Source organism: Gracilinanus agilis, chromosome 4 (genome assembly GCF_016433145.1).
Source record: "Gracilinanus agilis isolate LMUSP501 chromosome 4, AgileGrace, whole genome shotgun sequence".
NCBI classification, from domain to species: Eukaryota; Metazoa; Chordata; class Mammalia; order Didelphimorphia; family Didelphidae; genus Gracilinanus; species Gracilinanus agilis.
This window is the reverse complement of record NC_058133.1, coordinates 151,376,375-151,395,167: the sequence shown is the minus strand read 5'-3', so window position 1 is coordinate 151,395,167 and position 18,793 is coordinate 151,376,375. Positions and strand designations below refer to the sequence as shown.

Genomic DNA, 18,793 nt, shown 5'->3' with positions numbered 1-18,793 from the left:
GATTAGGAATAATGTCGCATGGCCAGATAGAACATTTCAGGGGGCCGCATCTGGCCCGCCCGCAGTAGTTTGCCCATCATTGCCCTAGACAATATAAAATACTTAGCAATCTATCTTCCAAGACAAACACAGGAATTATACAAACACAACTACAAAACACTTTCTACACAATTAAAACTAGATCTAAACAATTGGAAAAACATCAGTTGCTCATGGGTAGGATGAGCTAACATAATAAAAATGACAATCCTACCCAAATTAATTTACTTATGTAGTGCCATACCTATCAAACTATCAAGAAACTTTTTTTACTGAATTAGAAAAATAATATAACAGAGTTCATTTGGAAGAACAAAAGATCAAGAATATCAAAGGAAATAATGAAAAAAAAAATGTGAAGGAAGGTGGCCTAGCAGTACCATATCTTAAACTGTACTATAAAGTAGTGGACATCAAAACAATATGGTACTGGCTAAGAGACAGAAGGGAGGATCAGTGGAATAGACTTGGAGTAAGTGACCTCAATAAGACAGTCTATGATAAATCCAAAGATCCCAGATTTTGGGATAAAAATCCACTATTTAACAAAAACTTCTGGGAATATTGGAAAACAGTATGGGAGAGATTAGATTTAGATCAACATCTCATACCCAATGCCAAGATAAACTGAGAATGGGTGGATGACTTGAATATAAAGAAGGAAACTCTAAGTAAATTAGGTGAACACAGAATAGTATACGTGTCAAATCTTTGGGAAAGGAAAGATTTTAAGACCAAGCAAGAGTTAGAAAAAATTACAAAATGTACAATAAATAATTTTGATTACATTAAATTAAAAGATTTTTGTACAAATAAATCCAATGCAACCAAAATTAGAAGGGAAGCAACAAAATGGGAAAAAATCTTTATAACAAAAACCTCTGACAAAGGTCTAATTACTCAAATTTATAAGGAGCTAAATCAATTATACAAAAAAATAAAGCCATTTCCCCAATTGATAAATGGGCAAGGGACATGAATAGGCAATTCTCAGATAAGGAAATCAAAACTATCAATAAGCACATGAAAAAGTGTTTTAAATCTCTTATAATTAGAGAAATGCAAATCAAAGCAATTCTGAGGTACCACCTCACACTTAGCAGAGTGACTAACATGACAGCAAAGGAAAGTAATAAATATTGGAAGGGATGCAGTAAAATTGGGACATTAATGCATTACTGGTGGAGTTGTGAATTGATCCAACCATTCTGGATGGCAATTTGGAATCATGCTCAAAGGGCTTTAAAAGAAGGTCTGCCTTTTGATCCAGCCATACAACTGCTGGGGTTATATCCCCAAAGAGATAATAAGAAAAGAGACTTGTACAAAAATATTTATAGCTGTGCTCTTTGTGGTGACAAAAAATTGGAAAATGAGGGTATGCCCTTTAATTAGGGAATGGCTAAACAAATTATGGTATTTGTTGGTGATGGAATACTAGTGTGCTTTGTGATGATGGAATTAATCCTACCCTGCCTATTTTTAGATCTAATCACCAAAAGTATAAACACCCCACTTAATTCTCAAGTGGGGAGGTCCGTAACCTTCATGTGCAAGAGTGACGAATCAGAATTGACTGACTGCCCCCTGGGCAGTCCTAAGTAAAGCCTTTGTTGTCATTGGTACACATAAAGTAGAGGAAGGCACAGGAAGTATGCAAATAAACGCCTTAAAAAGGGAGTTACAACTTCCTGTGAGTCAGTTCTTGTTCATTCTTCAGAGTTGGAGTTGGAGACTTTGCTTGCTGGACCTGAGACCTTAGATTTGGTGAGACTGTTCTTAAATCTCTCCTTTTGAACTACCACGTGGTGAGTGAGAAAGACTGACTCTTCCTGGATTTTTCCTGAAAGGTCTCTCCTTTTAAAAAAAAGCCTTTGTGACTGAAGCCTTTATTAATCCCTGGGCCCTCAGCCATTGGCTCAAGGCTGAGGCATCTCTGGTTGAGGATTAATTAGCCCTGCCTGGGTTGACCCAGGGGCAGGAGCAAATTACTTAACCGTGTTAGGTTAGTTACCCTATCCTTTTCTCTACTTTCACTCTCTCCTATATGTTATAAATAAATTGCTAAAAAATTATTTTGGAATTGATATTTATTTAATTCCTGGCGACCAACCCTTTTTAATATTCAGTACAACCAAACATAATTTTCCCCTTTAAAGTTCAAAGGAATAATGAACTGGAAGAATTCCATGTGAACTGGAACAATCCCCAGGAACTGATGCAGAGTGAAAGGAGCAGAACCAGGAGAACATTATGCACAGAGGCTGATACACTGTGGTACAACTGAATGTAATAGACTTCTCTACTAGCAGCAATGCAGTGATCCAGGACAATTCTTAAGGACTAATGAGAAAGAACACTATCCACATTCAGAGGAAGAACTCTGAGAGTAGAAACACAGAAGAAAAAAACAACTGCCTGATCACACGGGTTGATGGGGATATGATTGGGGATACTCACTCTAAATGATCACCCTAATGAAAATATCAATAATATGAAAATAGGTCTTGATCAATGACACATGTAAAACCCAGTGGAATTGTGCGTCGGCCACAGGAGGGGGAAGGGGGAAGGTAAGGAAAGAAAAGAGCACGAATCTTGTAACTATGTAAAAAATATTCTAAATTAATTAATTAAATAAAAATTTCCAACTCAAAAAAAAATGTATAGCAGCTTCACCCCTCCTGGCCTATGTAAACCAATGCTTCAGCACTCTCTTTCCACCCCATACCTCTGGCAAAATGAACTGCTCCACTGGTTTGTACCACAGTCTGTTGACTTGTACTCCACAGCTTGGGGGACTGAAACGAGCACTAAGGAGAGCTTCCTGTGTGCAGAGAGAGTCAGGAGAAATAAAAGGATTATTAAAAGTCAGGGGAGAAAATAACTCACTTTTCATACTTGCTATATATAAAGTAATATAAAGACATAAGTAATACAAAGAGTTTCCTCCCTCAGAAACCATTTGGAATATTGATATTCTATTTAGTTTAATCAGAATTAGTTTTGACCAACCCCACACCCCTCCCTTAAGACTTTTCCATCTATCATTAAATTAGGACATTGAATCTCTCTTCGATCTCCCTTCATTATGCCAATGTTGTCATTTAGTTTTCAAACTAAAGGGATAATTTAGAAAATAAAACTGTGCCAAAAAGCACTTGGATATGTGAAGTATTGCCAAACAAAAGCAGAAAAGGGAATAAATACCCTATGTTGAAAAGTAAGGTACCACAAGAGAAGATAAACATTTGTCTGCAACAAAATTCACTTAAAAAGAGTTCGCACTAATAAAAACAAATTCCTCCAAAAGCCAAGTCAAGGGGACTTAAAGAAGGATGCCCTTTGAAGGTTCACCTATCTGTTTTAGCAGAAAGAATATATTTATTTATGTGCTTAATATCACACATTGACTTATTAGGGAAATAATGAGATCTCATTAAAGCTATTAAGAAGTCACAAGGTTTCCAAAATTACAATTTTCTGTTAACGATAAGCTTTCACAAATGTTATAGGGATTATGTTTTTGTTTCTTTAATGAAGTACACATAAACATCACTGATTTACATGCAAAAAAAGTTCCTATAAGCTTGATGGGAGGAAGTGATGGCTCTGAATATAGTTCTGTGTAGAGCCTTTGAATATGTGCCAGTATTGACTTAAACTAGAAGCTCCTTTAGAACAGAGACTGTTAACCTGTCATTGGTTATATATGACATCATGCATAGTGAGCAGCTAAAGGTCAAACCAATAACATGGTCAAAGCACTGTACTTATGAATCAGGCTCCCCCGCTGGCAGCATATTCATTCAGAAAAATAAGCAGCAAACACATCTTCATCTACTACTAAGACAATTAAGTATCTGATCTTGGCAAGTCACAGCAGGACCTAATTTCCAGATTAAGTACGATGGCATACTAAAGGACTACAACTCTGTCACTTAAAAGATTTCCCTGATAGAAGTCTAACTGATGCATAACAGATGGAATCATATGCTAATTGGCCATTAACTTGATGAGGCTCTTCTCATAGCAATAATACTAGATTGTGGTCAAACACATCCATTCAATGAAGGAGCTCTGTGAATAAAGCACTTATACTCATGGAACTCTTTTCCTAACTCTACCAAGTCTGCCCCTTCAATCTATTTTTTCTCACTACTTGCAAATGAGTATTTAATACTTTTGGAAGGAAATCTGAATTACAGGTTTAGTTGGCTAGAGAAGAACAGGTCAGAGACAAAGTAACTCAATCCCTTGCTAAACAAAATTCCTGTCTGCAAGATACCTGAGTAGTTACAAGGGAAGTGGAAAGCTAAACCATGCTTCAAGACACCACATAGAGAGAGCCCATTTTACTTTGGGTCAAGTACAACAAATCTAATCCTTCAAATTCAACACACTGTGAAATTATATTATTCAACACTCTAAATTACTGGATATTTTCCTAAGTAAGTGAAATGTTTATTGATTGGCTCTATAAACACTTCATATCCTTTGCTAACTGGAAAAAGTTATTTAAAAAATAGTATCTAAGCTACATGTAAATAAATATAAGCAGTAATGGAAATATACAGAAATTAACTGAAATTTAAAATTAATATGGCAGCCACTGGCCATGGAGACAGAGTAAGGTAGCTTTAAAAAGCTGGTCTTGGACTAATTTCTAGAGCACAATAAATTATAACTAAACTTTACCACAATAATAATAAAATCTGTAGGGACTCACTGCTGTCATTTTGGGGTGGCATTTTCTTTGAAAATCAGGAACACTTTCATATACTCACTAATACATATGGATGTGATATTAGTATACTATAATTCTTTACTACCTTCATTCAGACACACTTTTGGTTAAATTGTGTTCCCCCCCAAATATAATAGTATATAATAACATGATATATAATGTGCAATGTAGTACAAAACAGACATAATATAGCTGGTCACAAATATCAGTTTGTCTCTCAATACCAGAATTACAAAAGGGTTCCATCCATTACATTAAAAAAAGGAAAATCAAGTTGTTCAGCTAGGCAGGGGCAGAATCATTCTGTGGACCTTTTCTACGGAAAACAAAATTAATACTGATAATATGGGAAAGAAGTTAAGGGGTTGGAGAAAACAGTTTATGAAACAAGGTAATACCTCCTGTTCTGCTTGATACACTTTGACAGTAATATTCCTCTGGAAACCCACATCACCAGCATCATAGAAGACTCCAAGACTAGTAATGACAATTGGGTAGAGAACTCGAAAGCTCACACTGACAACTTGATCCTCAGAGAACCCGGATGCTGTTCCTTCAGGAAGACTGAATGCCTCGATTTCCTGATTTAAAACTAGAGAAGTAATAATAACTCAAGTTTATATAATATTTAACAAAGCACTTTCCTGATAATAACCCTATGAGGTGGGTAGCAGAAGTATGATTATTTCCACTTTACAGATAAGGAAACTATGATTTAACTGTGACACAGACTAAGAATCAGAAGAAATTGGAAACAGATGCTACATATAAAAACCAAATAAAGCATTTTAGTTATATCAATTTTAATTATGGGCTGAGTTGCTAAAACTTAAAGCAAGTAATTGCTTATAAAAATAAATCCATTATTTGTTAAGCTTTTTCCTCTTCCCTCCAAATAGCAAGAACAAAAACAAAGCTTCAAAACTATGGGCTTTAGAAAAATAAGGTACATCTGAATTCCATTTGACAAAAGTTTGTTGACTATTACAAACTGTATGCAGCACATTTAAAATGCAGAAAAACAAAATTCAATCTTTCCCCTAAGTCAGTAATGTCAAACTTACAAAGAAAGGGGCCACTAAACCAGATCTCTGCAAGCTTTATGCTGACTTAGAAAAACACATAAAAAATATTATCTATCTTCTGTGGTATTTTTATTTATTTTGCTAAAATGTCTCCCAATTACATTTTAATTTGGTTCAGGCTGTGTGCTTATTAACACGTTGGCCTTAAACGAGAGCTGGTCATTATTATTTATTTTTAAAAACCTTTGCCTTCTGTCTTACAATCTATATAAAGTACTGGTTCAAAGGTAGAAGAATGGTTAGGGCTATGTGAATGGGGTTAAGTGACTTGCCCAGGGTCATACTACTAAGAAGCTTGTCTAAGGCCAAGTTTGAATCCAGGACTTTTCATTTCCAGACCTGGTTCTCCCATCCCCTGGGCCTGGTTGCCCCAAGGGCTGATCATTATTCAGGGAAGCTTTTCAATAAATTAACCTGTATCTTAGAAAGCAGATTTGAAATTACCCTAAATAGTATTTTAAAATACCATGAAGATGAAGTAACTCCCTTCTCCCAAACTCTAGCCAAGAACTGCTGGAAACTTCTAATTCTGAGGATGAAGGTTTATTGAAGATTAGAGAGAATGTTTCCAACGCATATTTAAGCTCTTGAATGCACCAAGCTGCAGATTTCTGTTTGTGGTTTTAATTTTCTTTTTCTATGTTAAAGGCAGCTGAAGTTCAAGGTTTCTTGAGAAAGTCATGCATATACCACAAAACTGATTATGTAATGACTTTTAGATGTTTCTAGAAAATGTGATTTGAATTAGCAATATGTGGTGAAAATGTTTTGCAAGGGGTTCATAACTCAGTAACATCGTATTTGTCTTTTTCTTCTGTTATACATGTAAGGAACTTTTGCATTTACTTGATACACCTAATGCTTTCTACCTGATAATATAAAAGAAAAAGAAAAACTATATCCTTCTGAAATTCTATATATGCCAATGAAGCATTTGCTAGGGATATAGGGGAGGCAGGTTCAGTTCCATCAAGAATAATGTCAAACTGCTAACCTCAGCAATTCCCAATTGATCATCTCAAGTATTGTGACTGTCACCCTAGGGCCTAAAAGAGAGAAGTCTTCAATAAATTTAAAAAATTGTGGTAACTATGAACACTAACATAGATGTAGAACTCACTGGGATTAGTGATGTTCAGCAGTTTGCAGGAATAAGGGTCTTCTCGATCTTCCACAGGTACATTACAGCCACGAGCACCTATTATGAACTTCACAAGCACACTGAGAGATTTCTTGGCATTAATATCAATTAATATTCCATCTTGAACACTAGTTCTCACACTCATTTCAAAATCTGTCCTTTTTTAGTCATAAGTACTCATTAAAATTAACTTTCTAGCTTCATTTTACCTCACGCAAAAGGAAAAGACCCAAACAAAAGATGCTAAATTAAAAAGAAGCTCATTTCTTTATCCTACTATCGAAAGTCATAGATTCTGCCTCTGATCACCACTAAAAGCCCATATTAATAAATGGGATTATAACTGTTTATAGTTCTATTATTGAGGTTACAATGTAATTTAAAAAATAAGGTCTCCATCAAAGTGTTTGTCTAAGCATGACTATCTGATATGATATATATGACTTCTGAACTTCAGACATAACATTGTGAAAATACATATATACTTTTTTTTTTTTTTTTTTTTGCTTATGGCCAATTAAGGCAGAATTTCTTTAACAACCAGTTTGGGGGATAATTCTAAATAGAAATTATTAGTGATTTTAAGGTTTGTTTTGGACATTAGCCCAAGATGGCTTTTAGTTATGCTATATATACTTTCTCAAACACAATTATAAAGATAATAAATGTAATTGGTAGGAAGAAATTTTTATCTAGAGTTATAAGGATTTCTAATCATCCTCAAAAAACAAAGCTACTGAGATTATTAAAAGCAAAAGAAGATGAGGCAAATTGATAAAAGATAAAATGCCATTCAATTAAAAATTATTTTCCAATAACAAAATGAAAATTCTTAAAAATCATTCATACATTATTTGAAGGATAACAGTCCTACTATGACTTTGGGATCAAAATATGAAAGAATCTTTAGTAAATGCTTTCAAAAGGATAAAAACAATTGAAAATAAAGAGCTGAAATATCTATTTCTTAGAGCTAACTGTTGGTGACCATAAAACTCACTTTGACCAGTTAGCTCTTAAATTACCCATTCTCAAAGAGCCTTGGTTTGATGCATGCCAGAAAGGCCCATCAAATGAGCATATTAGCACTGCTAAAAATCTCTCCTTACTTAAGACATCCTTTCCCTTGATACCATCAGCATCTTGAGACTGGCTAGTCAGCTGACAAGAGAGAAAAGGGCAATGCATTCTTGCTAGCCTATATGCATTCAATCTAAAAGCCAGCAGATAAGGTATTTTACAAAAATTCAGGACAAGAAACAGAAGAAAAAGACTATAAAGCTGGCATCATAAATACTGCCTTTATAGAAGACTTAAAATTCACCACAAAACTTCACTATGTGTGTTCCTTATTTAAAAAACAAAAACAAAAAAACAAATTTTGAAGTTCATGGAATAAGCTTATGGCATAGCTATAAACACAATGTGTAATATTCCTCTTATAAGGCTATAGCATGTAAAATTTGCTATTTAAAAATAAAAGCTTTGGTATTTAAAATAAAAACATTTGACAAAGTATTCTTTTATATGATGACTGGCCAAAGTTATTACTTGGGCATAACTATAGCCAGATATAATAATTTCTTCTATACTGACAATAAACTGTTTTTCAAAATAATGCTCAGGTAAAGTTTCTTACTCTGTGTTCCTATATATCCAGTAAAGCACTAAAACATGAAACAACTTACCGTTGACTTAATTCTGAATGCTGTTTCAAGTGCTTCAACCAGGTGCTCCTGATTACATTTCGTAGTTCATGATTACTTCGAGCTGACAGCACACCAACTACCACATCATAATGTCTTGATTTCCACTGAGGAAATAAAGCCAGCTGATCTGGAAATAAGTGACAATGATTTAGACATATTGATAATAATCACAATACCTGATACTGTATTTTAAATGTTTTGTTTTTTTAACTATCTTAAAATATTTTATTTTAGTATTTTAAATTCTTTAAACCAAGAATTTAAGATGACAAATCAGTCATCATTCTACTTGGATGGACAAGGGATTCTCTCCTTGAAAATGTCAGAATCTCTCTCTATAACTCCCTCTTTGTAACCCCCTAAGATTACAAAATTTTAAGGTCAGTAAATCTTTATCTAATAACTCAAAATATGGGAAAGAAAAAAAATCACCTTTTTGGTAGAAGGAACCAATGGAGTCTTCTAGGAAAGAGCCTTAGTTTACAGTTTACAGATCAATAAAAGTTAGGATTCCATTCACTTTATGTCTGAATTTGCTCAGAGAAGGCTAAAGTATCTAGTTAAAACGAGAGAAAAACATGCTAAAAGTAGGGGTGTCCACGGTCATCTCTTCTAGAGATGAAACTTTGGAAACTATAGCAATAAGCACAAAACCTTAAAAAAGCAGAGTTCTATTCATCAGTTTCAACTGGTCCCTTCCCAGAAGCAAGCAGGTAAACAAGAGGACTTGCTTCATGAAGCAAGGAGCCCCTTTATATAAAGGAGACCTCTCCCAGAGGCACACATTCCACCAAGTTCTACCCAACATTGGCCAAGATTAGTGGGAAATGTAAAGAATAAAAAGAAAATAGCAACAAAACCTGGTAAGTACATGGAAAGGATAAGAAATTAAAGGAGAACCAGAGCAAAAAGTTGATAATATTGTTCATGTTATTTTTTAAAAAATCAAAATGTAAATCAAGTTTGTATTTTATTCCTTGTTTGATAGGTTTTTGCATTTTTATCTGTTGAACTTGTCATTAATAAAATTATTTTAGCAAATAAAAAGCAACAGGAAAAAATATATACATACACATATATACATGTATGTATATATATATATATATATACCAATAAAGTCTGGTTAATACATTTGAAGCTGTCAGGTGACTCAGAGAATAGAGTGCTAGATCTGGAGTTAGGGAGAATTGAGTTAAAATATGACCTTAGACCACTTATTAGATGTGTGACCCAGGGCAAGACACTTCATTCCTGTTTGCCTTAATCCATTGCAGAAGGAAATGGCAAACCACTCTTCTATCTTTGCCAAGGAAACCCCATGGACATTATTGATGTTCTATGGTCCAAGAAGCAAGGAAGAGTTGGACACGACTGAATAACAAAACAGAACATTCACATTGGCAACATAGACTACAAAACCAAACCAGAATCTTCAGGGGCACAAAGAAGTCAACCCAAGTGTGAAATGCACATTAAGGAAATGAACTGGAAAATATTCTAATAGGATGGTAGCCTCCATGGTCTAGAAGGTGAGATTAAGGTCAAAGTGAAGACTGTTATCCTATCAGTAACTAGGAGGGCATGCCCCAATTCTCCAGGCAAGGGAAGTTTTTCACAGACAACTGAAAATGCCCACTTTGCCAGAGACAGGAAGCCAATATGGGAAGTGCATCAAAAGAGTTACATCAAGAAGGTGGAAAGGATTAGAACATACCCTAAAACTTTCCTCCCTTGTACTGCCAGATTTCAGTGGGCAAAGAAGTTGTAGGGAGCTCATTCGGCCTCCCACCCTGGTTCCTTTATTCTGCCTATATTTCTATAGGGGCTACTGCCAGCTATTAGCTTTCCATTTGAGAAGGGTGAATGGAGACAAAGTAAAAAACTAGAAAGTAAATTTCTTTATGTAGGAGAGCAGCAAGGTGGCACAGTGGATAGAGTGCCAGGCCTGGAGTCAAGAAGATTTATCTTCCTGAGTTCAAATCTGTCCATAGACACTGGGTCTGTGACTTTGAGCAAGTCACTTAATCCTGTTTGGCTTAGTTTCCTCATCTGTAAAATGAACTGGAAAAGGATATGATAAACCATACTAGTATTTTTGCCAAGAAAACCCCAAATGGAGTCACGTGAACAACAAAAATTTATGTCACCCCACATACTTAAGAACTGAATATTAATATATTCTATAGAGAGGCATCAAATATGCAGGTGTCCCACACCCCAACATTCCAGGGTACGGCAGAACCAAATATAACTGGGAAATATTTAACAAAATAAATAAGAATACAATAGATCAGACAATGTTAACACATAGTTTTCCAAGTAAATATGTAGTCCACAGTGATCCAGTAAAGTTTGGTGGCCCTACTTCTATTTGAATTTGACACTACCACTCTACATTCTTTCACTTGGAAACCTCATTGGCTCCCATGAAGTTTTTACTCTCAAATTTGTACAACTAGCCTATGTCATTCAAATCTCCAACTGGCTTCTGGAATTTCAAACTCAATGTCTCATATACATCTCAAATTCATCTTGTACACAACAAAACCCAACTTTATTATGAATTCTCTATTCCTTCCAGGCACCAGATTTACAGCCCTAACATTAACTTTGAGTCCTCACTCTCCTTCACCCCACATATCCAATCGGGGGCCAAGTTATATCATTTCTACCTCTGTAACATCTCTAACATCTCTTACTTTTTAATGACTTGGACACTACCTCAGATCAAGCCCTCATCATCTCTTATATAGACTACTATAATCTCCTCCTCCATTAGAATGTGTCCTCCTTGAGGGCAAGGGACTATTTCATTTTTATCTTTGTATCTCCAATAGGTAGCATAATAGCTGGTACAAAATTGGCGCTTAATACATTTTTGCTGATGGGGAAACTCAATGGAAGCATATAATGAGGTAAGAGATCAGATGCCCTATAGGAGTCATTATCTTAGCAAAACGTTAATTTTGTGAACATCAGTTTCCATCTCATTCACTAAAATAAATTGTGACACCTTAATATCTCTTGAAAAATCTGAATGCTGTCACAGTAGTAAAATACGCTGTATACTGGTTTTCAGGACTGAAGGGTGATATAAGGAAAAAAAAAACAGGTCCACTTCCCTTCTTTCTCCAGAGAAGTAGAAGAATACATCATGAAAGTTGTCAGACACTTTGAATTGTTTATTATTGTTGTTTTTATTTTAAACCTTTACCTTCTGCCTTAGAATTGATACTAAATATTTGTTCCAAGACAGAAGAGTGGTTAAGCAACTGGGATTAAGGGAAGTATTTGAGGCCACGTTTGAACAAAGGCCCTACCATCTCCCAGGCCTGCTCTCTATCCACTGAGTCACCTACATCTGGCATCAATGCAATTTAAAAAAATACTTTTAAGCTGGTGGAGTTGTGAACTGATCCAACCATTCTGGATGGCAATTTGGAGCTATGCTCAAAGGGCTATAAAAGAATGCCTGCCCTTTGATCCAGCCATACCATTGTTGGGTTTGTACCCCAAAGCAATCATAGATATACAGACTTGTATGAAAAGATTTATAGCCGCGCTTTTTGTGGTGGCAAAAAACTGGAAAATGAGGGGATGTTCATCAATTGGGGAATGGCTGAACAAATTGTGGTATATGCTGGTGATGGAATACTATTGTGCTCAAAGAAATAATAAACTGGAGGAATTCCATGTGAACTGGAAAGACTTCCAGGAATTGATGCAGAGCAAAAGGAGCAGAGCCAAAAGAACATTGTACACAGAGACCAATACACTGTGGTAAAATCGAATGTAATGGACTTCTGTACCAGCAGCAATGCAATGACCCAGGACAATTCTGAGGGATTTATGGTAAAGAACGCTACCCACATTCAGAGGAAGACCTGCAGGAGTGGAAACACAGAAGAAAAGCAACTGCTTGAACACACGGTTGAGGCGGACATGATTGGGGATGTAGACTCGAAACTACCACACCAATGCAGATATCAACAATTTGGAAATAGGTCTTGATCAATGACACATGTGAAAACCAGGGGAAATGCACATCGGCTATGGGGGGGAGGTCAGGGGGGTGAAGGAGAAAGTAAGAGCATGAATCATATAACCACGTTAACTTTTCTAAAAAATAAATATTATTAAATGTTAAAAATAAAATAAAATAAATATTTAAAGAGAAAGAAAAAAATACTTTTAAAAGGTTTCTAACTGGACTTGGAAAGTTGTACCCCAGAGGTTAAGCCCAGACTCTGTCAACCTACTTCTTGTGTGACATTTGGCAACCTGAGTCTGCTCTTCTATTTGATAGTCATGATAATGTATTATTTATACTTCACTTGGAGTGGAGGTTGTCATGAACAACTAACCAGCCAATAAACATTTATTAATTGCCTGTTATTTGCCAGGTATAGGGTATACAAAGAAAAAAATTATACTGTTCCTGTCCTGAAGGGCCTTGTATTCTACAAAGGAGACAAACGCACAGAGCCACTAGCACCTGTGCTGCAATCAGTAAAGGTTATTATACAAGAGAGTCCTTGAGCCTAATGTTAAAGGAAACAAAGGATTCTAATAGGTGGAAGTGAAGAAAGTGTCTATCAGGTGCAGGAGAAAGTTCAAAGGCTCAAAAATGGGAGATGGATGCTTTGGTAAGAAATTACAAAAAGGCCAATATGGTTGTAGAGGGAATGGGAGTAATGTATAATGAAGCTGGAAAATTATTAGATTATGGAGGGTGTTAAATGATGTAACAGAAAATTATTATATGTAATCCTAGAGGCAATAAAGGACCATTGGAATTTACTGAGTAGGGGAGAGACATGGTCATTAGGAAAATACTTTGGTGGCTTATATGGAAATAAGTTTTAAAGGGGTAAAAAACTTTAGCAAAGTTAAATGATGCATTTTATAAACATGAGGAAAACCTGAGTCCAGCTCTGCTTCAGACATCAAAATACTAGGAAACTTTGGGCAAATCTCTGGGGCTTAGTTTTCTCATCTGTAAAATGTGGGGATTAGATTTGCTGATTTCCCAAGTTCTTGCCAATTCTACCTCCCTGGTCCTTTATCAATCCTAACTATGAACATGAATGGGATGAACTCATCCATTAAACAGAAAAGGATAGCAGAAAGGATTAGATAGTAGACTTTAATAATGTGTTTCTTACAAGAAACATCCTTGAATCTTGAGGACACAAAGAGTTAAAATAAAGAGCAAGGGTAAAATCTATTTTGCTTTCAGCTGAACTTTAACTATATAATTCTATCTTTTAAAAAGTATGTTTTAAGTACTTTCTCTGAACAAAGCATTATGCTCAGAGCTGTAGATACAAACAGAAGCAAAAGACAGTTCTGGCTCTCCAAGAGCTAACATTCTATTAGAATTGGAGAAAGATAGAGCCACACAAAAAAGGTTTCAGCTGCAAGTCAGACAGAAAAGCCAAGCAGTAAAGCCGATGGTAATGCCTTGCTTTATATCAGACTTCTAACAAGGAAATCCACAACTGCAGCAATCAATTAATAAGACAAGTTCTATTTTAATTATGAAGTCATTAAATAAGCTGAATTTCCAAAACCTTGCTGTATTTAAATGCAAAATCATGTAAATATCACTTAAAATATAGCAATGCTCAAAGAATAAAATAAAATCAATATTTATTGGCAACAACAACTACATGCAAGGCACTCTGTTCCAGAAGTCTTTCAACTTTATCTCCATGCCTAAAAATAAAACATCAAACTCAAGTAAAAAAAAACACACCACAAGATTAAAATAGATTATTTCACATGACCTTAAGTAAAGGTCATGGTTATTCTTATAATTAATGTGACTATGATCCCTTGGATAGATATTTTGTATCCACTTAAACAATTAGCACTTAAAAAAGTTATAAGTTGCAGCCCTCTAAAACATGGAAACAATTCCAAAGTAGATACTAATACAACTTCTACAATTTTCAGTATACTTTCTGTCCATAATGTGTCTATTTCAGCTTTGTTCTTTCATCATCACTCCTTTGTTCCATTAATTTAGTACAAAAATGGCAGAATGTAAAAGCAGCAAATGGTATGCCATTATCTAGTTATGCCACAGTAGTTGCATCTGAGATGGCAAACTTTGGCAACGTATTCTCTTGCATACCTAAATGAAAATAAGCAACCTCCATGAGATGGGCTCTCTCACAGAAGCCATTTTTATGAAAATTAACATCAGGTAAAAAACCAGCAGCAAGGTAACCGCATGCTCCCCATGCCTGAATTCTTCTTCTTCCTAATCTCTGCTTAAGGAACCAGCTTCCTTTAAATCCCAACTAAAATTCCATTTTCTTTTTTTATAGATAAGGAAACAAGCCTGCAGAGGAAAAGTGATTTAGCCAGGGCCACACAGGTATAAGTGTCTATGTTGGGACTATATACCCTCATAGCCCTTTTCTGCCATGGTGTTTAATTCACTAGGGGGAGCTCCAGCTCTCCAAAATTCTCACAGCTTGGTGGGTTTGTAAAAGTTCCTACCCTCAACCAAATCCACCCCCCCTTTAGAAGACTATGAGATCTACCTTTGAATAGCTTTAAATTTATCACATGGGAAGGGGTAAAACACTTGCTTTATATTGTACCAACAGGACACCCCAGGAGCCAAAGGTGGAGAGAGGCAGATTTACCTGTAAACAAAAGTTTTAAAAGGACAATTAGAGCTGTCCTACAAAGGAATGGATTTCTCAAGAGTGCCTGGTTAGGGCAGCTAAGTGGCTCAGTGGATAGTCAGGCCTAGAGATGGGTATTATTGGGTTCAAATCTGATCACAGATACTTCTCAATGTTCCACCCTGGGTAAGTCACTTAACTCCAATTGCCTAAATTGCCTAGCCCTCCCTACTCTTCTGCTTGTGAAACAATATCAATTTTAAGACAGAAAGTAAGGGTTGGAAAAAAAAAAAAAAGAAAGAATGCCTATTTGGTGGAGGAATACCTTATACATAATTATCATCTATTAGAGATTCTGTGGAAGAAACTCCCGAGTTGGGTGGAATTCTGAACTAAATTACTTTTAAATATCAGTCATACTCAAAGGTCTATGATTCTATTATACAAGGCTAGATTAGCACTTGAGGGCAGCATTGTATTAGATATAAAATAATTCTTTTTAAAAGCTATGAAGCTTAAAAGGGCTATTTTCTCCTATGCTAATTTATGATCCCAAACACAAATGCTTGGTGAATTTTTTTCTTCTCTCTTTCTCAGTAATGATCTGTCACTTCTCACTGCCAGTGATTCCTACTTAATTCTAATCTCTGTCTTATTTGATATACAATCACCTGTATGAATGAACAAGAATGGTTCATTTGGCTCCTCTTCTCTTAGCCAGTCTCTTCTCTAGAATATATCATAGGCTTTGTTAAGTAAGAATCCTTTAAGACCCAAAGCAATGATAGTGCATCACCTAGTTAACCTCTCTTCCTCATATACCATAGCAGTTTCTGGGTTAGGGGGAGAGAAGGAGTACTTTGGGAAGGGGAACTACCACCAATTCTGAAAGGTTGCCAACCCAGAGGCTGACCCAGGTCTAACCTTGAAAGTCCACATTGAAACAAGGGAATTTTTCAACTTTTAAGGGAAAACAAATCTTCTCTTTTAAAAATGAAATCGGGGGCAGCTGGGTAGCTCAGTGGAGTGAGAGTCAGGCCTAGAGACAGGAGGTCCTAGGTTCAAACCCGGCCTCAGCCACTTCCCAGCTGTGTGACCCTGGGCAAGTCACTTGACCCCCATTGCCCACCCTTACCAATCTTCCACCTATGAGACAATACACCAAAGTACAAGGGTTTAAAAAAAAAAAATGAAATCATCAGGAACAGGTAGGTGGTTCAGTGGACTAGGTCTAGAGATGGGAAGTCCTAGGTTCAAATTTGGCCTCAGATACTTTCTACCTGTGTGACTCTGGGTAAGTCATTTAACCCCCATTATCTAACCCTTACTGCTCTTCTGCCTTGGAACCAATTCACAATATTGACTCTCATACACAAGGGTTAGATCTTTTCCTTCTCTCTTCCCTTTTAGGTACTGTATGTAGTTAAAATATAAATTTGATTAAGATACAAAATGGAAAATAGCAAGACAAAGTTGGGCAGAAGTTCTGAAATCAAAGTATTTTATAGTTTTTCATGGTGAAAAAGCCAACAATAAAAAGAATAGAAGTTACTGAAGTCTGCCAGAATTAATGTAAATAAAATATTTTCCTTACTGTCCAGGCACACAATATATTGTCAACAGAAACAAAGTCAACATTACAAATAATCATTTCATCCACAACTCTTGTCCCTTCCCCCATGATCTAAAAGTATCACTGATTGGAGCTAGATTGGACCGTAACCACCTATTAGTACAACCCCTTCATTTTTAAGATAAGGAAACTGAGGTCCCTTAGGTTAAACAATTTACACTCAGATAGTAAGTGATAATGCTAGGATTCCAACCCAGATTATCTAACTCCAATCTAATTTAAATGAGCTAACACTGCTAAACGAATAGCTACAAATCTTAATGCTTCTTAATCTTAATGATGTTTAAACTTAAAAAATATTTAACAGTACCTACTAAATTATAATTTTGAGCATAAAATTGATTTATTCATTCTTCTTTATGTCATCTCAAGCACCTAATAAGGTCATACACACCGAGAGGGTATCCCATAAATACCTTCTGACTACCATGAGTACATCACACCAAAAAAAAAAATAAATAAAAAGACAAAAAACACAAAAGAAACCAAGCACAAACCTAATAGAATGCACAGAACATTACTGACCTGTAAGTGTGGTAAATTACTACTGATCCAATCTAAACATCTTTTTTTTTTACAATGGAACTTAAAAAGAAGTGCAACACTAGATATGACACCAAATCCTGTTTGAACAAGACTTAATTCTAAGGGCAATACAAAGTTTTTTCAACTTTCTTGTACTGCTTCTATCAGGGAAATAGAATCAAAACAATAGTCAAAGAATTACCACTAAGAACAGTTACGGATTCCCAAATATTCTATTCTGGTCTTGAAAACTTCTGGTCCACAGAGGATTTTTAGGTGATAATGTGTAATTTCTGAGGAGAGTTAAACTCCTGACAAAAGAACAGACTTGCTCCCTAACCACTCTAAAGAATTTTTCTCCAAGCACAGGAAACTTTCTTTCTTAATAATGGGCTTTCTTATTAAAATATTTTGTTTAAGGGAAGCCACAGAATAAGGCTTTTCAGAACCAAAGACCTTGTGCCCAAGAGCAATGAATTTATTTTAAAAAGAATACGTTACCAAAAATGGACATGATCAAATAAAAAAAAAAAGTACTTGAATATTTTCATTTATACTTCATTCAGTGGAACATGAAAAACTAAATCCAAACAGAACTTCCACCAGAGCCATGACCACCTCAAGTCTGGATCTATTTCAACTCTCTCAAGCATGCAAAAAACAAAGAAGAACTACAACACTTAAAGCAGTTATTCTTCACATACAAAACTATTTTTCTTAAAAGGGCAACATAAAAAAAAAATCACCCTGCTTGTCCTGCTTCTGTCGGGGAAATAAAATCCAAACAATACCAAAGATGTTACAATGGGCCTCAACAAACTTGGGGCAAAGGGAGAGGCGAAGTCAAGAATACTCCAGCGTAGAGGGCACAGGCAAGATTTACAAAAAAAAAAACAGCTGCTGGGGCTGTTCTCCGCACATTAGGCTAGCCCAGGGCAACTTGGAACAGGCCAGCCAGGACAGGCGAAGGTAGGTTTTCCAGTGGTATTGAATATGTGCGTGTGTCTGTGTGTGCGGGCAGAAAAGGCTGACAGGAAAAGGGGCAGAGGTTACCCGACCCTGAGAGTTTTTTTTCTACATAAAGAATAAGAAAAAAAAATATTGTCTTCGGTGCACAGTTGTTACTCTAGTACCAGAAGATAAGGTGCCCGGCAAGGTTGGCCATCATTATTATGACGGTTTAGCGGTTTCCCTTGCTCCGGCAAATCTTGGCGGTGTAGAAAGGAAGGCAGCAAACACTTTGGGAAAGAGGGTGGGGGGTGGGGAGCAGAAG

The 18,793-nt window shown here is 35.9% G+C and overlaps 1 protein-coding gene across 1 annotated transcript in view; it reads right to left on the bottom strand.

Moving 5' to 3' along the window:
* B3GALNT2 (beta-1,3-N-acetylgalactosaminyltransferase 2) overlaps positions 1-18,793 on the bottom strand; it is a 52,446-nt gene that overhangs the window by 26,680 nt on the left and 6,973 nt on the right. The window contains exons 2-5 of the mRNA XM_044675903.1: positions 8,701-8,848; positions 6,992-7,092; positions 5,185-5,378; positions 2,771-2,866 (exon numbers count right to left, since the gene is read on the bottom strand). Coding sequence (XP_044531838.1) covers positions 2,771-2,866; positions 5,185-5,378; positions 6,992-7,092; positions 8,701-8,848 — 539 coding nt within the window. The remainder of the gene's footprint in view (positions 1-2,770; positions 2,867-5,184; positions 5,379-6,991; positions 7,093-8,700; positions 8,849-18,793) is intronic.